Genomic DNA, 22,120 nt, shown 5'->3' with positions numbered 1-22,120 from the left:
TATTCTAATGAATAATTAATAAATGAGGACAGAAATGATAACCTTGTCTGACACCTGAATGTGCAAGAATGTTAATTTCCTGAAACATATAAAGATATTACTATAAAGTATTCATACCATTTTTGCTAAGTATCTATAGACAATTACATAGACAAAGTTACACTTATGTCAGACATTCTGTATTAAATTCAAATTACTGCAAATCTCCCATCAAGTTTACTACTAATCATGTCAGACGTGTGCATAGGTCGTGGTTGCAAGACCAGGTTGAAAGATTTATCTCAAGGAGCCCGACATATATAATTACCCCAGTATAACTGACTGCACCAGCTGCTGACTGCTGAGATCATTAGCATAACAGAAGAAATCCTATTATGTGGAAAGTGCAACAAGCGGTACCTCAAGTAAAGGCCATTGCAGTCTGAATTGTATGAACCTTCTGGTATGAGCACTCCAGATGACCTGGCGAATGGTGCAGATGATGCTGACACTGATTGCATGTCATCCAACCAACTACCACTAATCTCTGTTGAGAAATTATTTTATGGTGGCAAACCACATAAAAGATGTGTCATATATGGAAAAGAGGGCACTGGGCTATGCACTATACCCCAGTGTGCCAGGACAAACTTGATATTTTAACTTTTTCTATGGTGTCCCCCTGATGCTAATGTTTACAATGACCATGTAATTGGTGACTTTCTGAATCCTTCTTTGCCGCAAGATCTGCAAACAGGGGAACCGTTAGCTCTTCATCTTCAAGAAATCAGGTTATCAATGACCTTCTTGAACTAAGCCTATTTCCTTTCTGCTGGTACTCCACTCGACACAGGCAGAGATGTAGACCATCTCAGAAATGAAGAATTCAAAGCATGGACTGGTTACACGCTTGAAAAAATGCAGCAAATCCATAGCATTTGCTTCTCACACATCAATAGATGATCATGTTCTTCTACATTCCATGCTTTGTTTCTTTCCTGGGTTAAACTAAAGACCAATATTTCATGGTCTCAATTTGGTGTCTTGTGTGGTCTGACAAAAACAAACAGTATGTGTCTCACATATTTCATAGTGTCTTAAAAGCCTTGGGCCAGACCATTGTGCCCCGTTTTCTTGGTACAAGACACATTACCAGCCCACGAGGACGCTAAGTGCCAGGCGTGTTTTTTGAGAAATTTCTAGTCTGATGAATACTGGATAGAGAGAGCTTAGTCGTATTTTTCATTTCAGAATATTTTATTCTGAGACGAAAGGAATAAGGCAACAGTCATAGCCTATAACAGCACTTTCCCTCCTTGCTATTATAAACGATTGTACACATCAGTCAGATAATGAATGAAAAGGTGAAAGATATTGGAATAATACACTATTATTTGTGATAAGGTAAATAAAACTTAGGTAAATTGTACTACCAGGTTTAGTGGTAATAAAACCACTCAATGATTATTACAAGAAATTAGTCTGAAAGTCACCTTGAATGGAATGCAGCACAGACAAATTACTTGACACAACAAAGTATAAATGGGACACTTACTTAAAAAAGACGTCTGGTATCGGTAACGAATCTCTGAATCAACGTAAGCATGAAATTATTCATAACTGCATCTCGCATATGACAACCATTTAGAAATGTTTAAATGTTTAGAGGAATATGGTCGTTCAGGTCAGCAAGAGATGTAAAAAGAAGTTGTCTTTGGTTAATGAAAAGAGGACGATGAAGTGAGGACATTCTTCAACTGGATGACCACTGGTACAGACAGTACTATTTATTAAGTGGAAAAAGACCAATAAAAAAAGGTGTAAATGGCATTAGAGATACCGTTATAGTCATCAAATATAAAAATGTATCTGCAGGTATCAATATAGAATGCATGAAACCAAACAAAGTAACAGAATACGCCGTACAGTTTGGAAGGCAAATAAGCAAACACAGGAATTGCTTAATTTTGCATTGTGGAGTTTTCCCGACAACGACGTTATTTGGAATATAGAATAGTTTTGAGGCAGGGCATCGAGAGAGATGACTTTAGGACGGGTATGGTGTTCGTATCCACCCTTATCATCTCAGTGGAAAATATTCTCTTGACAAATTTGATTTTTCTATACTCGTAGGTATGTTCCATTATTTTCATTCTTGGGTGTCGTCGATTAATTCAAAAATATAAAATAAAAATATTGAATTGAAAATAAAAAGTTCTTTTTTCTTACGCAAAACTTCACTGATCATTTAACGATGGCTGATCTTATAAGTTGTATTTTGGTCAGGACCAATCACATAATCTTGTCTATAAACATTGTGAAGTTTATTGTGCAACATACGAACACGAATACATTACATTTATGAACTGCGTTTAGGCAAACTTGACCAATGAAGTCGAATCTAAACTTTAAACGTGGTACGGAGTGATAATTGATTCAAGTAAGTTTTATCAGACTCATTGACATAGTCTAATCTTCAAATTCCTCCAAACTTTTTTTCTGATATCCAGATTTCGTACTTTTGTTGGTACCGCCACTACAGATCCATGCTGACACGGCCGGATCAGTTCGCTGTCATTTGGTTTTATATTTCTACTTAACATGTGTTACTTTATCGCCAGATCAGGAAGATTCGTGTAATATAAAACTCTGGATATCAAATGCTGTACTAGGTATCTGATTTATGACAGATTAAAACTAATGACAACGAAATACACATATAATGGACAATGTCTCCACAATGAAATGTGTTGGTTTATATCCTTTTTGTGTTATAAATCTTGACAATACCTAAAGCAGAACGTATTATGATTTAGTCCATTTTTGTAACAGTTTCACTGTCGTCATCATGACTTCATTGAGAAATATTCTATTTCTTTGAACGACATGATTCTTGTTAATTTGTTTGGTGGTGCTGTTATTTACTCTAATCTACTTTGAGAACGTAATACTGTTTGGACCAAGACTTACATGGCGGGTGTCGTAATTGATACTGAAGACGCTTACTTCCTGAGACGCCTGGTCTAATTCTTATTTCACTTTGGCAAGAGTATTCATACAACTCTTTCTTTTATTTGAGTGTTTTTCTAGTTTCATCGAATTTGAGTTTGAAGATTCTTTGACATGTTCGTTCATATTTTGGCATATTTTCATCGATTTTGTGTTTAATACGTAAACATGTCGGCATTTTCCTTGTTTCCTTTAAGGAAAAGATGTTATTTCAGTGTCAGACAAAAGCGATAACAACATAGCTTCAGCCTAATGATTCACCTTGTTATATGGACAAGTGGCATTCTTTTTTAACATCTCGATTATTAATACCATTTGACAATTGTTTCCGTTTAGGATCACGTGACAACAGATGAAGGGTGATTACTTGTACCCTACAGGTCGACGCCTGTGGGCGTGGCTAGTCTCATCGCTGTATTGGTAGCCCGAGTGACTGATATTGGGGACACGTTCAGTAGCCTTGGTCTCCTGGTGGCAGCTTTCTTGGTTGCAATTCAAACTATAAATTGGGAGTAGGTACATATTTATTTCATGAATTCTAGTTCGCGTAATTTATTTATTGTTTCCAGAGGAAGAAGGTTATGGAATATGTTTAAATTATCCATAAATAGATTATTATATTCATTTGATTCAGTTTTTTGTGTTATATATTGTGTCAGGAGCTCGATAGCAGGCGTTGGCTCCTTGTGTGTATGAGAGAGGGAGAAGTAGAGATTAAAACGTACTAAGGGAGGTAACTCGTATACAAAAAGAAGGCAAATAAATAATTTGTTAACTTGATGATAATTATTCACAATTATTATACTGATATGGCTCATACAAACTGCAGAAGCAATGTTTTGTCTCTAAATGGTGTGAGATACAACTTTTTTTTCATGGTGTCGAAAAACTACGAAACTATGCCACGCCTAATAAACCTGACTGGTTATCGCTCTCAGTTTACACGATAGGGATAACGTTGGAATGGTTGGGGATACAGATATTTTTATGAAATTGGTGACTCGTTGACAATCTCCATGTAGGTAGGTAGAGCCGCCCACGGGCCGTTACGCTCGCGTGACTCACATGGGCCTGGTTACTGGTTAGCTAAAGTGGAATGGAGATAGAACATCATGTCGATCAAAAGCAAGAAGGAGGAAATCAATTTCTTCGAAAGGCAAAAGGACAACGAGAAATCACAGGTGGTTATAAATAGTCTGATAGTGCATAATTAATTTGTCTAGTTGTTAAACACCAAACATACCGAAATAAAGTCATTGTTTTCCTCTGTAAAAGCTACATATGCCAAATCGGGTACACCTGTAAACATTTAAATTGGGGGCGTGTCGGGTCAGGGAAGTCAAAGCTATTGTATCAAAATTAAATTAGACTTATGTTTTGGGCGTGAGGTTACATACGGCGATATTAACAGATTAATAATCTGGAAAGAGACGTATATATAGTAATCACAGTACATATACAGTATAGCATTTTACGGCCATGTAAACTATCGACGTAGAGTCCAAATCAGAAGGTGACTAGGGTATGTGTTTAGTGTCGTTTAACATTTAATGTAGAGGAGACATTCATAAATAAGATATAAGTGATAAATCAAAACTAATGACAATGGCAGGCAAAGACTTTTGGTTACCCTCTGTATTTATACATTACTTCATATATGACTTTTATTAAAATATAGTGTTGGAACAGAAGTGATATATAATGTTACGTGTATTGTAACTAGTTCCTTCGACCTGTTGACATTAGAGTGTGGAGGAGTGTGGAATGTAGAACAGAGGGGTTTGTTTCAGAATTATACTGATTATTTCAAAGTATTGTAAAGTGTTGTAAAGCTAGATGTAAAATTGTGTATCATTTGATTTATCAATGAAAGTGTCTATCATACAATCTAATACTCATGTGTATGTATACTGGATTATAGTATTATATGGAACATCACACAGGTATGTAGGTCGTCTGATCACGGAAGCGTGACAAGGAAAAGGAAAATTCTGTCAAATGCAATTTATGTGTAAAGAGCTGACTGACAGCATTTTTGTGAGAATTAGAGTTTGGTATCACCAATTGCTGAGAAACCTGTGAAATTTAACAATTTATTCACTGATATTGGAGGGTATTAATCTTCATGTTGTCTTTCATCAACTATGGAACCCCTTCTTACAGACTCCTGTCAGGTATCATATACTGTGTATATACAACTGTGTTGTGATGATTCACGGGCCATGTTTGATGTACTGTTGACATATGTAACTTATGAATGATACAGATAATCTCTATATAGACAATGTTCCTATCCACCTTTGCAGCCAGCTGCTTTAGCCTGGCTGTATTCTTGTTGTGCTTTGCTCTCTGAAGTATATCTTCCTGTTTACAGCTTAGTTTACCAGCTCCTGGACCCCACCCTACTTTACTGAATAGTTTTGACACTGCTGGGCTTCACACATACATCTCTTGTGATAAATTATACCTGATCACAATGCTGTTTGAACCCAGCCTGAGATCTTACCCTTATCAGTAAATAGCTACCTTCACCCAGAAATAAACCCATCTTATCAAACCCCAACACTAGCCCCATCATATCAGACAACACTGTTCTACATGTTTTCATAACCCTCCTTTCCTCGCTGCCTGTCTCTAACCCTCCTTGTTTCACCCTCTTCAACTGTATCCTTCTTGTGGCCCTGATTCTTCACACACCACCCTCCACATCCTCACTGTCGGTCTCTAACCCTCCTTGTTTCACCCTCTCCAACTGTATCCTACTTGTGGCCCTGATTCTTTCACACACCACCCTCCACATCCTCACTGGCGGTCTCTAGCCCTCCTTGTTTCACCCTCTCCAACTGTATTCCTCTTGTGACCCTAATTCTTCCGAGCTCCACTCAGATTATCCTCACTTTCCCTTTATCAATCCACCATAGCCCTGCACACTCCTAGCTCCAACCTCCCAAGTGTTATAATCCTGCTCTAAACCATCTTGCCCCAACTGTTTGGACTGCTCCAGTGAGACGACAGCTCTGTTGCACATAACTGTTAACTTGTCTTCCAGAAGTCACCACTATTTATAAAACACATCATGTCCTGCATGCTTTAAAACCTTTAGTTCAACAATGTCTTATCATCTTTATAAATCTCCTAAGAAATGATGTCCTGCTGGAATCCATGGAAGATTGCTTGTTATAATTACTTAAACAATCAAATTAAAGTATTGATTTTATCAGAACTGTAGTAGTGTACTGAACAGGTCTGTATGAAGATGTAGATCAGAACTGTAGTATAGTGTACTGAACAGGTTTGTATAAAGATGTAGATCAGAACTGTGGTACAGTGTACTGAACAGGTTTGTATGAAGATGTAGATCAGAACTGTGGTACAGTGTACTGAACAGGTTTGTATGAAGATGTAGATCAGAACTGTGGTACAGTGTACTGAACAGGTTTGTATGAAGATGTAGATCAGAACTGTGGTACAGTGTACTGAACAGGTTTGTATGAAGATGTAGATCAGAACTGTTGTACAGTGTACTGAACAGGTTTGTATAAAGATGTAGATCAGAACTGTAGTACAGTGTACTGAACAGGTTTGTATGAAGATGTAGATCAGAACTGTTGTACAGTGTACTGAACAGGTTTGTATAAAGATGTAGATCAGAACTGTAGTACAGTGTACTGAACAGGTTTGTATGAAGATGTAGATCAGAACTGTTGTACAGTGTACTGAACAGGTTTGTATGAAGATGTACCGGTAGATCAGAACTGTTGTACAGTGTACTGAACAGGTTTGTATAAAGATGTAGATCAGAACTGTAGTACAGTGTACTGAACAGGTTTGTATGAAGATGTAGATCAGAACTGTTGTACAGTGTACTGAACAGGTTTGTATAAAGATGTAGATCAGAACTGTAGTACAGTGTACTGAACAGGTTTGTATGAATAAACTTTAGCTGATCTTTAACAAGGTCAGGATTATACTGTTTTATCTCAATAAAACATGACAAAAAAAAAAATTTTGAAGATATACAAAATTATCTTGAGCTGTACAACATACATTTTAGTGAAGCAGTTGATAAACTAGACTGTTTGTGTAGATTAGGCTGTTTATACATGTTTAGATTGTTGTACTTGTCACTCATAATTATATACATATTCTGGTAAATTTTTAATGTCCATTTTATTCAGCAATTTAATATTTGTCTTTTTTAGGGAAAGGAGGATCTCAACAGAAGTTCTGAAAATCATGATGTAGATTCCCCAGAACAGCATCGCAAATCCCCAAGTCCAATCCTTATTAAAGTCCAGAGCGAAAACAAGGGTGAGGATACCAAACATCTCCTCGACATGGACGAAGACGAGGAGAACAAACCAGAAGAACTGGTAAAGAGTCCTTCAAACAGGGGAGATAACAATGAGCAGGAAAAGAATAAACTGGAACAAACTGAGAACGAAAAGATTGAAAATGTCAACAAAGCAGTGAAAGCTGAAGAAAAGGTGAATGATGATGGAAATAGAAAGGACAACAACAATGCTAAAGGAGGAAATGACGATGATGTGATCACACCGATCGAGGATGATCACATTGTTACCATGGATATCAAAGACAAGGATAAGACAGACAAACCTGATGGAAAAGATGTCACAGACGCTATAAGTGTATTGTCACTATTCATGGAGAAAGACTTGCGATATTATTTCCAACACCCCTATTTGAGAATATTTATAGCTTACTTTGTAACATTCTGTAATTTTCTCATATATGCTGAAGATCCTGTTGCACACAGTATGAAAGAATGTAATATTCCACTGATTGGGAATGACTTCGCTTTCGTGTGTACACGCTATCCGCCCAATGCATTCAGTTTGTTGAAGGTAGTGATGTGGCTTGGAGCCATTGTCGTCGGCTGTATCCTCGGAAAGATTCTCATACACATGCTGCTCTTCAGTAAGTATACATAGTGTTTACAGTCATAAGTATTCTTACAGTAACATTCTCGAACTGTTTCAGCCATATTTACATGTAAAATCTCACAATTAGTGAATGTCTAAGTACTCGCTGCCTTTCAAACATATGAAGTGTGGATTAGTTAGACAAGCTTATATAGTGACTTCTCTGTATTTGATAGAAATTGTAACTTTAAAATTGTTACTAATGAGAAATTTTACATTATACTAACCATATACTACATATTAAACCGTAGATATACCTGTCAAATAGTAAGATGAAAAATGAAAGTATTTTTTTTATTTCTCCGAATTTCTAGATAAATAATTTATGAATATAACATGAATATTGTTTTGCTTAGTCCAGTTATTTATATAAACCTGATCATGTTTACCTGGTAGATCAATACAGTGAAACACCACCATATCTTAATCAGCATCACTAACATGGAGCAATGTACTAACTGCCTCTTATTGTTTCTCTGTGATATATTGAAAATTTACCAAATATGGTCGTATCTAATTAAAATATCCAGGTATATGTTGATTAGAGTCTAATATAATTGCATATGTATAGATATGTATATGTTTATCATTCAGCTGACAGATTAATGATTCCGTGATGTAATTGAAGTTCTGATGACTGCAGGGGATGAAATCTGTCCATGTATCATGCACTTTATACTAGTACATTAATACTAATGCTTGTAACATTTCAGCTGTGTTGCAAATCATATCAGAATTGGATTTTGTAACAACTGTTCATACTTTAATAGTCTTCCGCATGTAATATTGTACTTCATAGTTTCTAAACCAACAATGATATTAATATCATTGTGTCTAGGTTTATATTGCGATTTTGATGATATGTCCGATATATTTGATATAAGATATATATATATATATATGGTAAAATAATTTGTGTCAGGTCTGATTGGTGATTTTACTTTATATAGATTTTACAAATTTACTATTCCAGTAAGCTTAGGGTGACAGGTAACGACTTAAAAAGCAGCTTGGAATGGAGTATATATGTTGAGTGTTGGTAAATAACAAAGTTAAGATGACTGTTCTGTATATTTTTCATTTATGGTATTACATCATTTTTTCATGATAAATGTGATATAACAGCTACAATAAGTCAACAGAACGTCTACATCCAGGAAGTCACACTGAAAATTGATAGACTCGGGATCTACACTTAACAAAATGTTATCACACTTATGTCTTCGAATCATTTGATATCATTGTAATCTCCCATCTGAGCTTGGTCCTGGACACAAACACTCAACATATATAAGACATTAACCTTATAAGTATCCAGGCTTGGAATGCCTAGTGGATTATTTCCCTTTATTAAGAATGCCATGCTATATATGAGACATATTTTGCCCTGGATCATATTGCTTATCAATTATCACATTGCATTGTTATATATACATTCACATTTTTTACTGCTCAAATCATTTTCAAACATTTATTGTTAATAATATTTATTCAGATTGTTTATATATACCACGTGTGGTAACGTGAACTGTGGTATTTCGTTCACCGTTTTTTTCACCATTTACTAGTGTATTGCACCGTTTTGCCCTGTCACCAGTTCTATGTATTTATTCTGATCACATATTGATCATATTACATGGTGAATACACCCATGTCATGTTTATGTCATGTTTAAGTCACCTCATAAGCTTCTCCAACAGGAACTAAAGTGAGATTTTGTCATGATGTCATACCATTAATTTGTCGCCAGTTGGCTTGGATTGTTCATCCAACATTGATTTATAGAAAACAAGTTGTCTCTAAAACTGCTTGATTTACAAAGTTTTACAATATTTTACAACCTCACCTGCAGTTATTGGCCCATATTGCCCTTTAGTTAACATCAGGTAATTGTGTGTTTTATGAGACTTTGTATGTGATAAGAACTAGTCATGTTTGGTTTGAGGTATTTTCAGTTAACGATAATTCATAACATGTACTTCAGAATTTCACTCCTATATGCGTGTATATATCATAACATAAAAAATAGCATAGAGGGCTGTAAATTATATCTATCATATGTCATTTATGGTGTCATGATTGTAGTCATATAGAGACCACAATAGTACAGTGTAAAAGGTGTGTTCTTTGGTATGGATCACATTGCTGCTAATGAAAAACCCATGTTTCAAAAGTTTTTTTTATAACATCAGCAATCATATCGAGGGGTTGTTTGGTGTTTTGTCCAATTTGTCTAATGGTCGTACTCCATTCATGTGTAACTCCAATAATATTAGACTTAATTAAATAGCCAAACAATCACCAAAGCTTCTGTTTTGAGACTACTTAATAACAGTTATCATAAATGTACCAATTTGTCATATAGGTCACCTTGACCTATTTTTTCCACTTGATTGATTTTGGTTAGTCTGTATTTCTAGCTACAGTGTCACATAAACAGGATTAGATGGAAGGCATGCATGTTTGCAAACATTTTTCTCATTATTTTCTCGTGCTTTAGTCTTTGATTTATAAACAGCCCAAATTTCTATAATTACATGTATGTAGATTCTTAATGGTGAACCTCCTGATGTTAAAGACAAACATCAATAAAATAATGCTGTCAGTGCCAGGACTGACATCTCCATTAAGTTTATCTTGTCGCTTACAACCATTTCAACATTTCCAGAAATTACTTTAATTTTTCATATCACTATAGTTTGTTTCATTCATATGTCAACTTTTTAAAAATATTTTTCTTCTTTAAAAATTAAATGGAATCAACAGGGATGTAATTTAAGATAACCTGTAGTTGCGCTAAATGATGAAATTATTTTTTGTTTCCTTTGTCGATGTCAGTTGACAACATCAAAAATGGTAAGCTCTCTAAATCAGGCACCTTGTTTTTAAGTTAAGTATTCATTAGCATTTTCTGAAAGATTCACCTTATCAGAATGTAAGCCTTTAATGATCATATACATGTGTACACCAGGGTTCTGTTCCACATATACATGTGTACACCAGGGTTCTGTTCCACATATACATGTGTACACCAGGGTTCTGTTCCACATATACATGTGTACACCAGGGTTCTGTTCCACATATACATGTGTACACCAGGGTTCTGTTCCACATATACATGTGTACACCAGGGTTCTGTTCCACATATACATGTGTATACCAGGGTTCTGTTCCACATATACATGTGTACATCAGTGCACTGTTCCACATATACATGTGTATATCAGTGCTCTGTTCCACATATACATACGTACACCATATTCTTATCCACCTTGTCATCAAATAAAACCCCTTTGATTTTGTCAATATTATATCAAATTGTGGAAATATTGGATTTCATTGATTTTAAAATGTATGAACTGTATTATATTTTGAGACAACTTGGAAATCTCTCTGAATTCTTGATCTACCATCATCACCTCCTGTTCCAATGATTTTTTATTTAGTAATTTATTACTGTAAAAAATGATCAGGAACTAAAAGAAATATGTATTATTTATCGGTAAATTGTGATGGATATTTCTCAAGATCAGCCGTATTCAGTAAAATTATTTCAATGAAGTTAACGGTAACAGTTTGATCGAAAAATTGCTCGTCAAATCACTTTCTTTTCAGATGTGTTCTACATAATCTCAATAACCCATGAAAGTTTTAATCTTATTTTCATGTCATGATCGATTTGTCGTATTCAGAGATCAGACAGCCAATCATTGATAGAGTAATCTGAACAACATTACATCAAAATTGATTGGTCATATTCAGAGGTCAGACAGCCAATCATTGATAGAATAATCTGAACAACATTACATCAAAATTGATTGGTCATATTCAGAGATCAGACAGCCAATCATTGATAGAATAATTTGAACAACATTACATCAAAATTAATTGGTTGTATTCAGAGGTCAGACAGCCAATCATTGATAGGATAATCTGAACAACATTATATCAAAATTAATTGGTTGTATTCAGAGGTCAGACAGCCAATCATTGATAGAATAATCTGAACAACATTACATCAAAATTAATTGGTCATATTCAGAGATCAGACAACCAATCATTGATAGAATAATCTGAACAACATTACATCAAAATTGATTGGTCATATTCAGAGATCAGACAGCCAATCATTGATAGAATAATCTGAACAACATTACATCAAAATTGATTGGTCATATTCAGAGATCAGACAGCCAATCATTGATAGAATAATTTGAACAACATTACATCAAAATTAATTGGTTGTATTCAGAGGTCAGACAGCCAATCATTGATAGGATAATCTGAACAACATTACATCAAAATTAATTGGTTGTATTCAGAGGTCAGACAGCCAATCATTGATAGGATAATCTGAACAACATTACATCAAAATTGATTGGTCATATTCAGAGGTCAGACAGCCAATCATTGATAGGATAATCTGAACAACATTACATCAAAATTAATTGGTTGTATTCAGAGGTCAGACAGCCAATCATTGATAGGATAATCTGAACAACATTACATCAAAATTGATTGGTCATATTCAGAGGTCAGACAACCAATCATTGATAGAATAATCTGAACAACATTACATCAAAATTGATTGGTCATATTCAGAGGTCAGACAACCAATCATTGATAGGATAATCTGAACAACATTATATATACATGTATGTATACAACAGTTTCCTTTACAGTGTAAATGTCTGGTTTAATCATTTTTAGTGACCTCTTTACCATCAAAGTTCCGATGGCAGCTGAGAGAGTGTGTATATCAGTTTGGTTCTGTAGTGCACCCTTCTTAACTCAATATACTTATAACTATGTTCTTTTGTTGTATTGTAAACTAAATTCTAAAGACAACTTTCCTCTGTAGACAAAATACTACGTCTGAAGATGTTCAGCGAGGATCAAGGATCATGGATGGTTATGTTTCTCTGTAGTCTTCTGTCCATTTTTGTAATGTCCTGGATTTACAATGGTTTTCTGATAGCTGGAGGAGACAGTACAGAACCCTACCGCATCTCCGGTGACCTGGGACTGTCAAACTCTATCTTCATGAAGGCAGCGGCATGTGGTACATGGTGTGGAGACTTTTTCACTGCCTGGATGGTAGGTATAAAAGAATCCAAGATGAGATGGGATTTGACCATTTATCAATGTGTTTGTGCATCCTCAAGGTTTAAGTTCCCCTATATCTCACCTCTCAGTGTGTAAGGTTCACCTATCTCACCTCTCAGTGTGTAAGGTTTACCTATCTCACCTCTCACCTCTCAGTGTGTAAGGTTCACCTATCTCACCTCTCAGTGTGTAAGGTTTACCTATCTCACCTCTCAGTGTGTAAGGTTTACCTATCTCACCTCTCAGTGTGTAAGGTTTACCTATCTCACCTCTCAGTGTGTAAGGTTTATCTAGCTCACCTCTCAGTGTGTAAGGTTTACCTATCTCACCTCTCAGTGTGTAAGGTTCACCTATCTCACCTCTCAGTGTGTAAGGTTTACCTATCTCACCTCTCAGTGTGTAAGGTTTACCTATCTCACCTCTCAGTGTGTAAGGTTCACCTATCTCACCTCTCAGTGTGTAAGGTTCACCTATCTCACCTCTCAGTGTGTAAGGTTTACCTATCTCACCTCTCAGTGTGTAAGGTTTACCTATCTCACCTCTCAGTGTGTAAGGTTTACCTATCTCACCTCTCAGTGTGTAAGGTTTACCTATCTCACCTCTCAGTGTGTAAGGTTTACCTATCTCACCTCTCAGTGTGTAAGGTTTACCTATCTCACCTCTCAGTGTGTAAGTCTCATCTATCTCACCTCTCAGTGTGTAAGGTTTACCTATCTCACCTCTCATTGTGTAAGGTTCACCTATCTTACCTCTCAAAATCAGTGTATAAGGTTTGCTTATCTCAGCGTTTCAGTGGATGAAAACTAATCTCACATGAACAAAAAGGTAACGTGGCTACACTATTCTTATTCTTTGTTTTGTGTTCAGGTTACAGATATGATGTTACAAGAGAAGCTATACCCAGGCTGGGCCAAACCTGTCCGCACTTGGTGGAATCACCGCTACAATCGTATCATCTTGTTCTGGGTTGTTACCTTGGTAACATCCTTCATTGTGATTTTTGTGATAGCAACTGACTATATACAGTGGGAGAAACTGAACCGTGGATTCCTGCCTACTAATGAACTGTCCAGGGCCTTTCTGGCCTCCTTCATCCTTGTTATGGACATCTTGATTGTTTGTCAGGTAATGTGTGTCACATATTCTACCCTAGCTATCCAACAATAAGCCCTTACCTAGAACTAAGCCTACCTGTATCCATTACTTTTCTATAAAACTACAAATAAGTTTCTCTTCTTTGTAATAAGAACACCCCATGACCTTGGAAGTCTGAAAAATATGTCGGCCTCCTGGATTATTTTCATATAATAAACATACTCCATCACTGTTAATGTCATTTGTCCTGTAATAAGCCCATCCCCTGACCTTGACAGAATCAAAAGCAATTATGTTGATTGTACCTGTCATAAATATCATATTAAGTAAACATTTCTTAATATAGCACAAAGCTGAATGCCCTCTTTTATGATGCAATATCATAATGTAACAGTTCTATTTTAAACAGGACTGGGATTTCCCTCAGTTACATGACGTGTTGTAAACTCACAATATACTAATTCTATTTTACCAGGACAAGGACTTTCCCCATTTGAATTCACAACTAACAAATTCTGATTTTTTCCAGGATTGGGACTTTCCCCATTTTATGATGTGAATTCAAAACTTACAAATTCTGATTTTTTCCAGGATTGGGACTTTCCCCATTTTATGATGTGAATTTACAACTTACAAATTCTGATTTTTTACAGGATTGGGATTTTCCCCATTTTATGAGTGCTATTGACATCAAAATGCCCGGTGTTAACACTGCACACATCAAATTTGACATCCCCAAGTGTCTTAAGAAAGAGGTGTGGCAGGTCCATATTACTGGTAAGTTGTGATCTGGAACATGATTTCAACTAGCTGAATGACTGAAGATGCCCAAAATGATAAATTGTAAATAACATGTTTAAAAAAAGATAAAGGCTAGTGTAAATATTGGTATAACAGAGTATCTATATGGTAAAGTAATGGTTGTCTTCTAATCATTTCTTTTTTTCGGCTTTTACAGGTAAATGGTTTAATTATGGGATTTTGTTTATCGTTATGCTGCTTGACCTAAACATGTGGAAGAATCAGATTTTCTATAAGCCCTATGACTACGGACAGTATGTAGATTCTGAGGGGCAGATCCACACAGTGCTAGACGACTTTAGCCTCAACACTTTTAATGAGAGCTTATTAACCTGGTCCTACAGAAACAAGACAATAAATCCACTGACCAATGCCTCCTACCTACAGGGCGATATGGTTGTCAGCACTCGATACTACGACTTCAGTCTAGCATTGAAAGGCTTGGCGTTTATTCCAGCCTTGTTGGCGTTTGTTGTGTTTGGTATTACTGTTTGGATGTTTGGCCGTTTTAAGCCAACAAAAGATGATCCATATGCTGGACGATTGAAAAAGCGTAGGAAGAAGAGGAGGTTTTCTCTACGAAGTTTATCAAGTTCCTTCCGAAAAATCGAACTGCGGAGAAAAGTTCAAGCTGTACCCAAGCTGTTACATTTCCGACGGAAACAAAGTCCTAATCATGATCCTTCATCACAGGGATCAGGATACCCGGAAAATTGGTCTGCACCAGCTGATGTTAAATAGATAGAAGCATTCACCGGGAATGTTTTTAGCTGATTCTTAGTGTCATGTTGGTTGTCTTTTCTGTTGTCATGACTTCAATGCATTTGTAGACTTAGGTTGACATTGTGATATAAATACAATGGATATAAGCTTCTACCAAAGTTACATTTTTCCAGGTCAAGGACAAATAATTCATATGTTCACTATTGTCCTTTATTTTAACTGAATATGTGTCAAATTGTAATATTATAGAACTCCTAATAATTTATATATAATAATCTTTCCTCTTAACTACGTGGCTAGCATCTGATTTCTCTGATGAAGAACAGTACCCTGTATACTGGCAATAATTTTACATGATAATGGCTGGGTCACCTCTATAGTCATCTTTTTAACATCATTTAAATGGCTGTTGTATTTATGATGGTATGTATACCCATAATACTAAAAAAACATTTTTCGATCACCAACTCTTCAGTTATGGGATAGTTGTTGGTCCAAATTTTCCACATTACTGACTGAAGCATTAGCCGTAGATTTAAGGTGTATTTTACTACATGTATAAGATTTATTTTTGTATGCTGTGTTACTCTTGTGACAAATTTCCTGTCCAGGCTTTGTTATAATTATCATGATAGTACATAACATTGTCGGTAATGTAGTGTTATTATAACTGTAGATTGGATGTTAGAAGGATGTTTATAAGATAATTTGAAGTCGTGTTGCGGGTATATCCTTATAGTGTTCAACCTGACATTCAGCATACTACATGAGTACCCTAGATGCCTTAATCTTATGTTAAAATTTCCTGTGTATATTGATTGAAATCAGAAAATACTTTTTATAGAAATTATACACAAGTCCCTTCTTTTACTACGATATATATACATTGTATTTTTCTGGTCATTTTTTTTCCCGTGATACCCGGTCAAATAAAGAAGTTCAGAAAGACTTAAAATTATTTTTCAAAATCTGCACTTTATATAATAGTGATACAGTGGGGTTTTAAGACTTCCCCTAGCACATATACCAATGCATGGAGGGTAATGTAGACATTTTGTGAAGCAATTCTCTGTACAATATATGTGTTGTACGTACTATGTAGTGTACCCAAGTTCAGTGTAGCAGATTTCCTAGTAGGACATAGCACAACTATAGCTCCCAGGTGTTAATTGAAGCCATAACTTCCTGCTTTCCTTCCATCAGTCTTGTTTCTAGCAGTAACAACAGCTGCCCCTTTCTGAAAGTATAACTTTGTACAATGTTCTACCAATGTAATTTTGTCTTGATCACGATGGTGCACATCATGTGTATCTATCAGTGAGTCTATTGATAAGCCCACCCATGTCAGATTACAATCAAAATCTGCCCTTATTGCGTGCAGTCATAACAACCTAATTTGAGTACAGAAGTATGGTTTGTACATTCTGTTCAATACAGTCTCCATTATTCAGTATACTTCTTTTGCTCAGTTAGTAGAACTGTGAATTATGCCGGAGATCTGGGTTAATTTCTATCGTAGCACTCATCGAGAATCTGTTTTACTGTTCTATTTCATGACTTAGTGTTTAGGTGTTACTCCTCAAAGTTCGATATTGTAAACATATCACATATTGTCTAGAATGTGATGAAGTTTTGAATAATGTGGCAACAAATGCTTATGTGTAAGTTCACTGTTGATAATCACAATAAGATTATATTTGTTGAATGTCACAGTGTGACACCAGCCTCGGCTACTTGTGACTCGATGGTTTCTGTTAGTTGTTTCCAATTTTTTGTCAGGTTGTTAGTATAGATGTATATTATCTCTTGTTGTAATCACACATGGCAGTAATGTTTATAAACTGATCCAGGGTACCATGATGGTGATCAGACCCAACACTGTAAGATCGTAATGAAAATGCTGTACATTGTTATTGTATTTAACTCGGGCGAATACTAGTGACAATATGCTGCTCAGCTAGAGAGAACTTCGGTTGAGAGTCAGGGATCTTGGGTTCTATTCCTAGCAGAGGCATTGAAATAGTTAATGACCTCTGTTACATTGTCACCCATGTAGGGACTAGGGAATACTACTTAGTTATATCTCAAATGCATCGCTGGAACCCTGGAAACTCAAGGACATGTCTTCCTGTAGGGGAGAATGTAACCCTAGAATATACTAGCCGTAATATTCCATTTGGCTAGAGAGAACTCCTCTTTAGCGTGGTTAGGTTGTCCTGTCAGGGTTGGGATTTTCTGTCAAGCATTGGCCTGACTCCTGTTCAATCAGGATTGGGATTTTCTGTCAAGCAGACTTGGTCTTGACTGGTATCCTATAGGGATTAAGAATCCCTGTCAGGCATGACTTGATCTCACTTCCAGTCAGGTTAAAAAGTCTGCTGTCGGATCTGGTCAGAATTTACAGCTGATGATGTACTCTATACATCTGATTAAATTTGATATAGTTGTCACCATAAGAATATGTTATGAATATGTAAATGGCTTGTTTGATAATCTTTACAATATTTATATATTTACAGGCCAAAATGTTGAAGTGCATCAAAATAGGCAACAATACAATATTTTTATACAATCTATATATCACAGATGGTGCAGTGTGACACCTCACTAAGTCTCTTTTTAATGAATGAGAGAGGGTGTTGTTTGTATATAAGTATACTTTTCCATCTGCTTCAGTACACTCTCAGTCTAAAAGGTTTCCTACAGGTTTCACTGCTGACGCTCGTAGTAATCATTAAAGTGATTTATGTCTCTACTACCATTACGTGGACGTCAAGATTCAGTATGAGGTTTGTAGGATGTTCACAATGTTAGAGACATGTAAGCATTCTAGTGTCAGGAAACTGGTCTAACATAGATAAGCTTTGGGTATACATCGGAGACATAACAAGCTTTGGGTGTATTTCTGAGACCTAACTAACTTTGGGTGTACAATCGTATTTGAACACAGAAATTTGACATTGTCTTGGCATCTACTCTTTAAAATAGTCGGAGCTTTACAATTGGCAGTTGACCAGATGAAAATAATTGTCAATTCTGGGCTAAAAATATACCTGTTGTGAAAGACTAACTAAAGGTGGGGTTAGGGGTCACACTCTTTGTGTAATAGCTTTCTGGTGTAGCCGGTGGTGGATTAGATGTCATATGATTGTGAACCATGATGTTATTAAAAAAATAGGCATTTTAGATTTATAAAAACAATGTCAAACTTCTGTAATGTCGTATGTGAGTCATTGAGTAACTTGAGTTACGTGTCTATAGTAATAACTCAATATCACTATACTTTATATACACTTATGAGTAACTCACTTAAGATATCTGTTGATTGTTAAGAATCTGTACCCTATTTTTCTCTTATATTTGATATTCCGTACCCTATTTTTAGATCAATTTGAGAGTAGATATCCGTATATATTTGTGTAGAGATATGAAATTCTTGTTATATAACAATGTTAATTTTCTGTATTTCATTGTTTCTAAAGATTTGTGTTGATATGCCTATAATGAATACCATAAATTTATTTTCCATGATAACCTGTTGTCTAGCCACTCAATTCTGTAAATTATATTATAAAAAGCTGCAGCTACAAAACTGCAGGTTTTTATTTTGATCTGTATCTGCACTCATCCATGATTACAGAATTCTCACTCATCCATGAAAGCTGTATATTCAATCATGTGTGATAGCTGTAGCATCACTCATCCACAATTGAAGTAGTCTCACTCATCCATGAAAGCTGTATCAGTGTATCTTCACTCATCTGTAATAGCTGTAACTTCACTCAATCACGATTACAGAATTCTCACTCATCCATGAAAGCTGTATCAGTGTATCTTCACTCATCTGTAATAGCTGTAACTTCACTCAATCACGATTACAGAATTCTCACTCATCCATGAAAGCTGTATCAGTGTATCTTCACTCATCTGTAATAGCTGTATCATTACTCATTACGATTGAAGTATTCTCACTCATCCATGAAAGCTTTTCCTTCATTCATCCCAGATATCGTCACTCAGCTGTAATGGCTGTATCTTCACTCATCCATGATTTCTGGATACTCACTCATCCATGATAGCTGTATTTTCACTCATCCACGATAGCTCTAGATCTACCTTCACTCATCCATGAAATCTTTATCTTCATTCATCTCTGATATCGTCGCTCATCTGTGATAGCTCTGTCTTCACTCATCCTTTATGACTCAACATCAAGACTATTTGGAAACTTTCAGCTGTAGGTGTCATTGTTTGATCATTAATCGTTCACAGTGATGAGTGCCAGTTACACTGCTTTAGTGATTTTGTAGACTGTTTGAGGATAGAAATAAGATCTGTTACTTTTTATAATTTGATAGATAACAGTATTTTATATCAAATTCTAGAATTAGTGCCTGAGAAATTTTCATCTCATTACATAGAGTTATTTCCCTTGAATTCATTTGTCGCATTAGAAGGGAAAAAAAGCAAATCTGTATTCAGCATTTATGTTGCTAACATGTAGGTCAGGAAATTTATAGAGCAATTGATGTATAACGAGATTGTAGGGCACAGCCTGCCTTACCCAGTCAGTGTTAAAGTAGGTCTCACTGTAATTCAGTATTTGGTGGCTTTGTTGTTTAATATTAATGTAAATTAATTGATGTTTCATAGTTAAAATATCAGTAAGTCTGTCACATTTTTTTTTCAAATCTGTTTTGTAGAATTTCTTTTTTTTTTTTTTACATATTTTTTATTCACTTTTTTGAAGTTTTAATGGACCCTTTTGCTCCATGGTAACAAATTCAGAAGTTAAGAACAAAGAAAAAATGGCATGTCACTAACAACATATACTGACAACCATTTAAAGTTGGAATATCATTTCATATCTTGACCATTGTGTGTCCAATAACACCCCATTTTATTATTGGTAACTGTAAATTCAATTCCTCCCTATCTTTTTGTATACCTTAATCATTTACTTCAAACACATTATTTTAAGTCTCATGAATAGGTAAGCCTCCTCTCTTCAACTCACATTGAGAAGCCCCAAGAATACCTGTTTAGATATTCAACAATTTCAGTTGATTTTTCAGTTTTACACTTTGCAGACATATACATTATATATATATATATATATATAGATCACATGTATTATTTTAGATATGGAATTACCTTTTTATATCATAAATCAATATTACGTATTTATATGAAAGTTTAGAAGAAATAAGCTGTGAACATTTGCTACGCCCATGATGGCTTAAGACCATGATACACTTGCTTAGTATTGCAATGTTTTTGTTCTAGTTTTAATCCATTCTTCTTCTGTAAAGGATCATAAACTGAAAACAGATCAATTTTATTTTGCTGACTGTAAACATTTAGCTTACATCTCTCTGTAAGTATATTCTTTTGTGTTTACCCTTATGATATTCCTCAAAATAATTTTAGTACAGAAAGGCGTATATTCCGGCAAATATTGTTTATATCTAATTCTATTTTTTCAAGGTCTTTTTTGTTGCTTAAAAGTCTTAAGATTGCTCCCTAATTTCATCATAAATTGTCGTCACTGCTTAATTGCCCCCAAATTTATCATAAAATATTTGTTGTGTTTTGATCTTTACTTTTTAGGAAGTGATTGATGTGATTGTAGCATAAAAAGCATTGAATACTTTGTTAAAACTGTGCTCAGAACCGAGTAAATGTCAATATGTTTATTTGTAGTACAACATGTATCTACATCTTGGTTTAGAACCTAGAATACAAATGTATTAATATATCATCTTAATTATCATCAACTTGTAGTGTCATTTACTACTCAGTTGATTTAACAGATATCATACATGTAATTTAGTAATTTAATTCTTATTTAAGTTTATAAAAATGAATAAATATGATACAGGTAATTGATTGTGTTTGTAGTTTTTGTAAAATTGAGTCAAGACATTGTGAGATAAAGATTTTTTTTTTGTGAAGGAGACACAAACAGCAATGATAATGTTAAAAGGATATATCTAACATGAACAATAGCCATGTGACTAGGATCCCACCTCAAAGATGAGAGCGCTTTATAGTAATCTGGTTGTCCTGTCATCTGTCTGTCTGTTCATCCATTTTTAGCCCACCATAAGTAGATCGTCCTACATCCATGGTCAATCCTCCATTCGTCGTCTGTACTGCCCTCCATCGTCAGGCTGTCCATATAAATTTCATATGTAAGTTCCCCTTGGTCTCTTGTTGTGCCCATCTGATTTCGGGTCTGATCAGAAAAACAAAATGGCTGAAAGGTGGCCATATTGGATATTTTCAATGAAGTTTTTTATGGCTATTTCTTGAAAAGTATTTGATGGATCTTTTTTAAATTTTGATGTAGATCCCTAGTTGTGCCCAATTAATTTTGGGTCTGATCAGAAAAACGAAAAGGCTGACAGGCAGACATCTTGTATTTTGACTTTGAAAGTTTGTTATCGCGATTTCTTGAGAAC

General features: G+C 35.3%; 1 protein-coding gene across 1 annotated transcript; it reads left to right on the top strand.

Annotated features, from left to right (window-relative positions):
• The first annotated feature begins 4,007 nt into the window (after window positions 1-4,007).
• LOC132562176 (transmembrane protein 117-like) lies at window positions 4,008-21,541 on the top strand. Its single transcript, XM_060226908.1, has 6 exons — window positions 4,008-4,169; window positions 7,191-7,926; window positions 12,793-13,028; window positions 13,905-14,162; window positions 14,786-14,909; window positions 15,091-21,541. The coding sequence occupies exons 1-6, from the start codon at window positions 4,101-4,103 to the stop codon at window positions 15,672-15,674; spliced, it is 2,007 nt and encodes a 668-aa protein (XP_060082891.1). The 5' UTR covers window positions 4,008-4,100; the 3' UTR covers window positions 15,675-21,541.
• The last annotated feature ends 579 nt before the right edge of the window (window positions 21,542-22,120 follow it).

This window comes from Ylistrum balloti, unplaced genomic scaffold (assembly GCF_031769215.1).
Source record: "Ylistrum balloti isolate Yb309-2 unplaced genomic scaffold, AGI_CSIRO_Ybal_v1 Utg371360, whole genome shotgun sequence".
Classification (NCBI taxonomy): Eukaryota; Metazoa; Mollusca; class Bivalvia; order Pectinida; family Pectinidae; genus Ylistrum; species Ylistrum balloti.
Note: the sequence above shows the minus strand (reverse complement) of the source record. Positions and strands in the feature narration are given on the sequence as shown.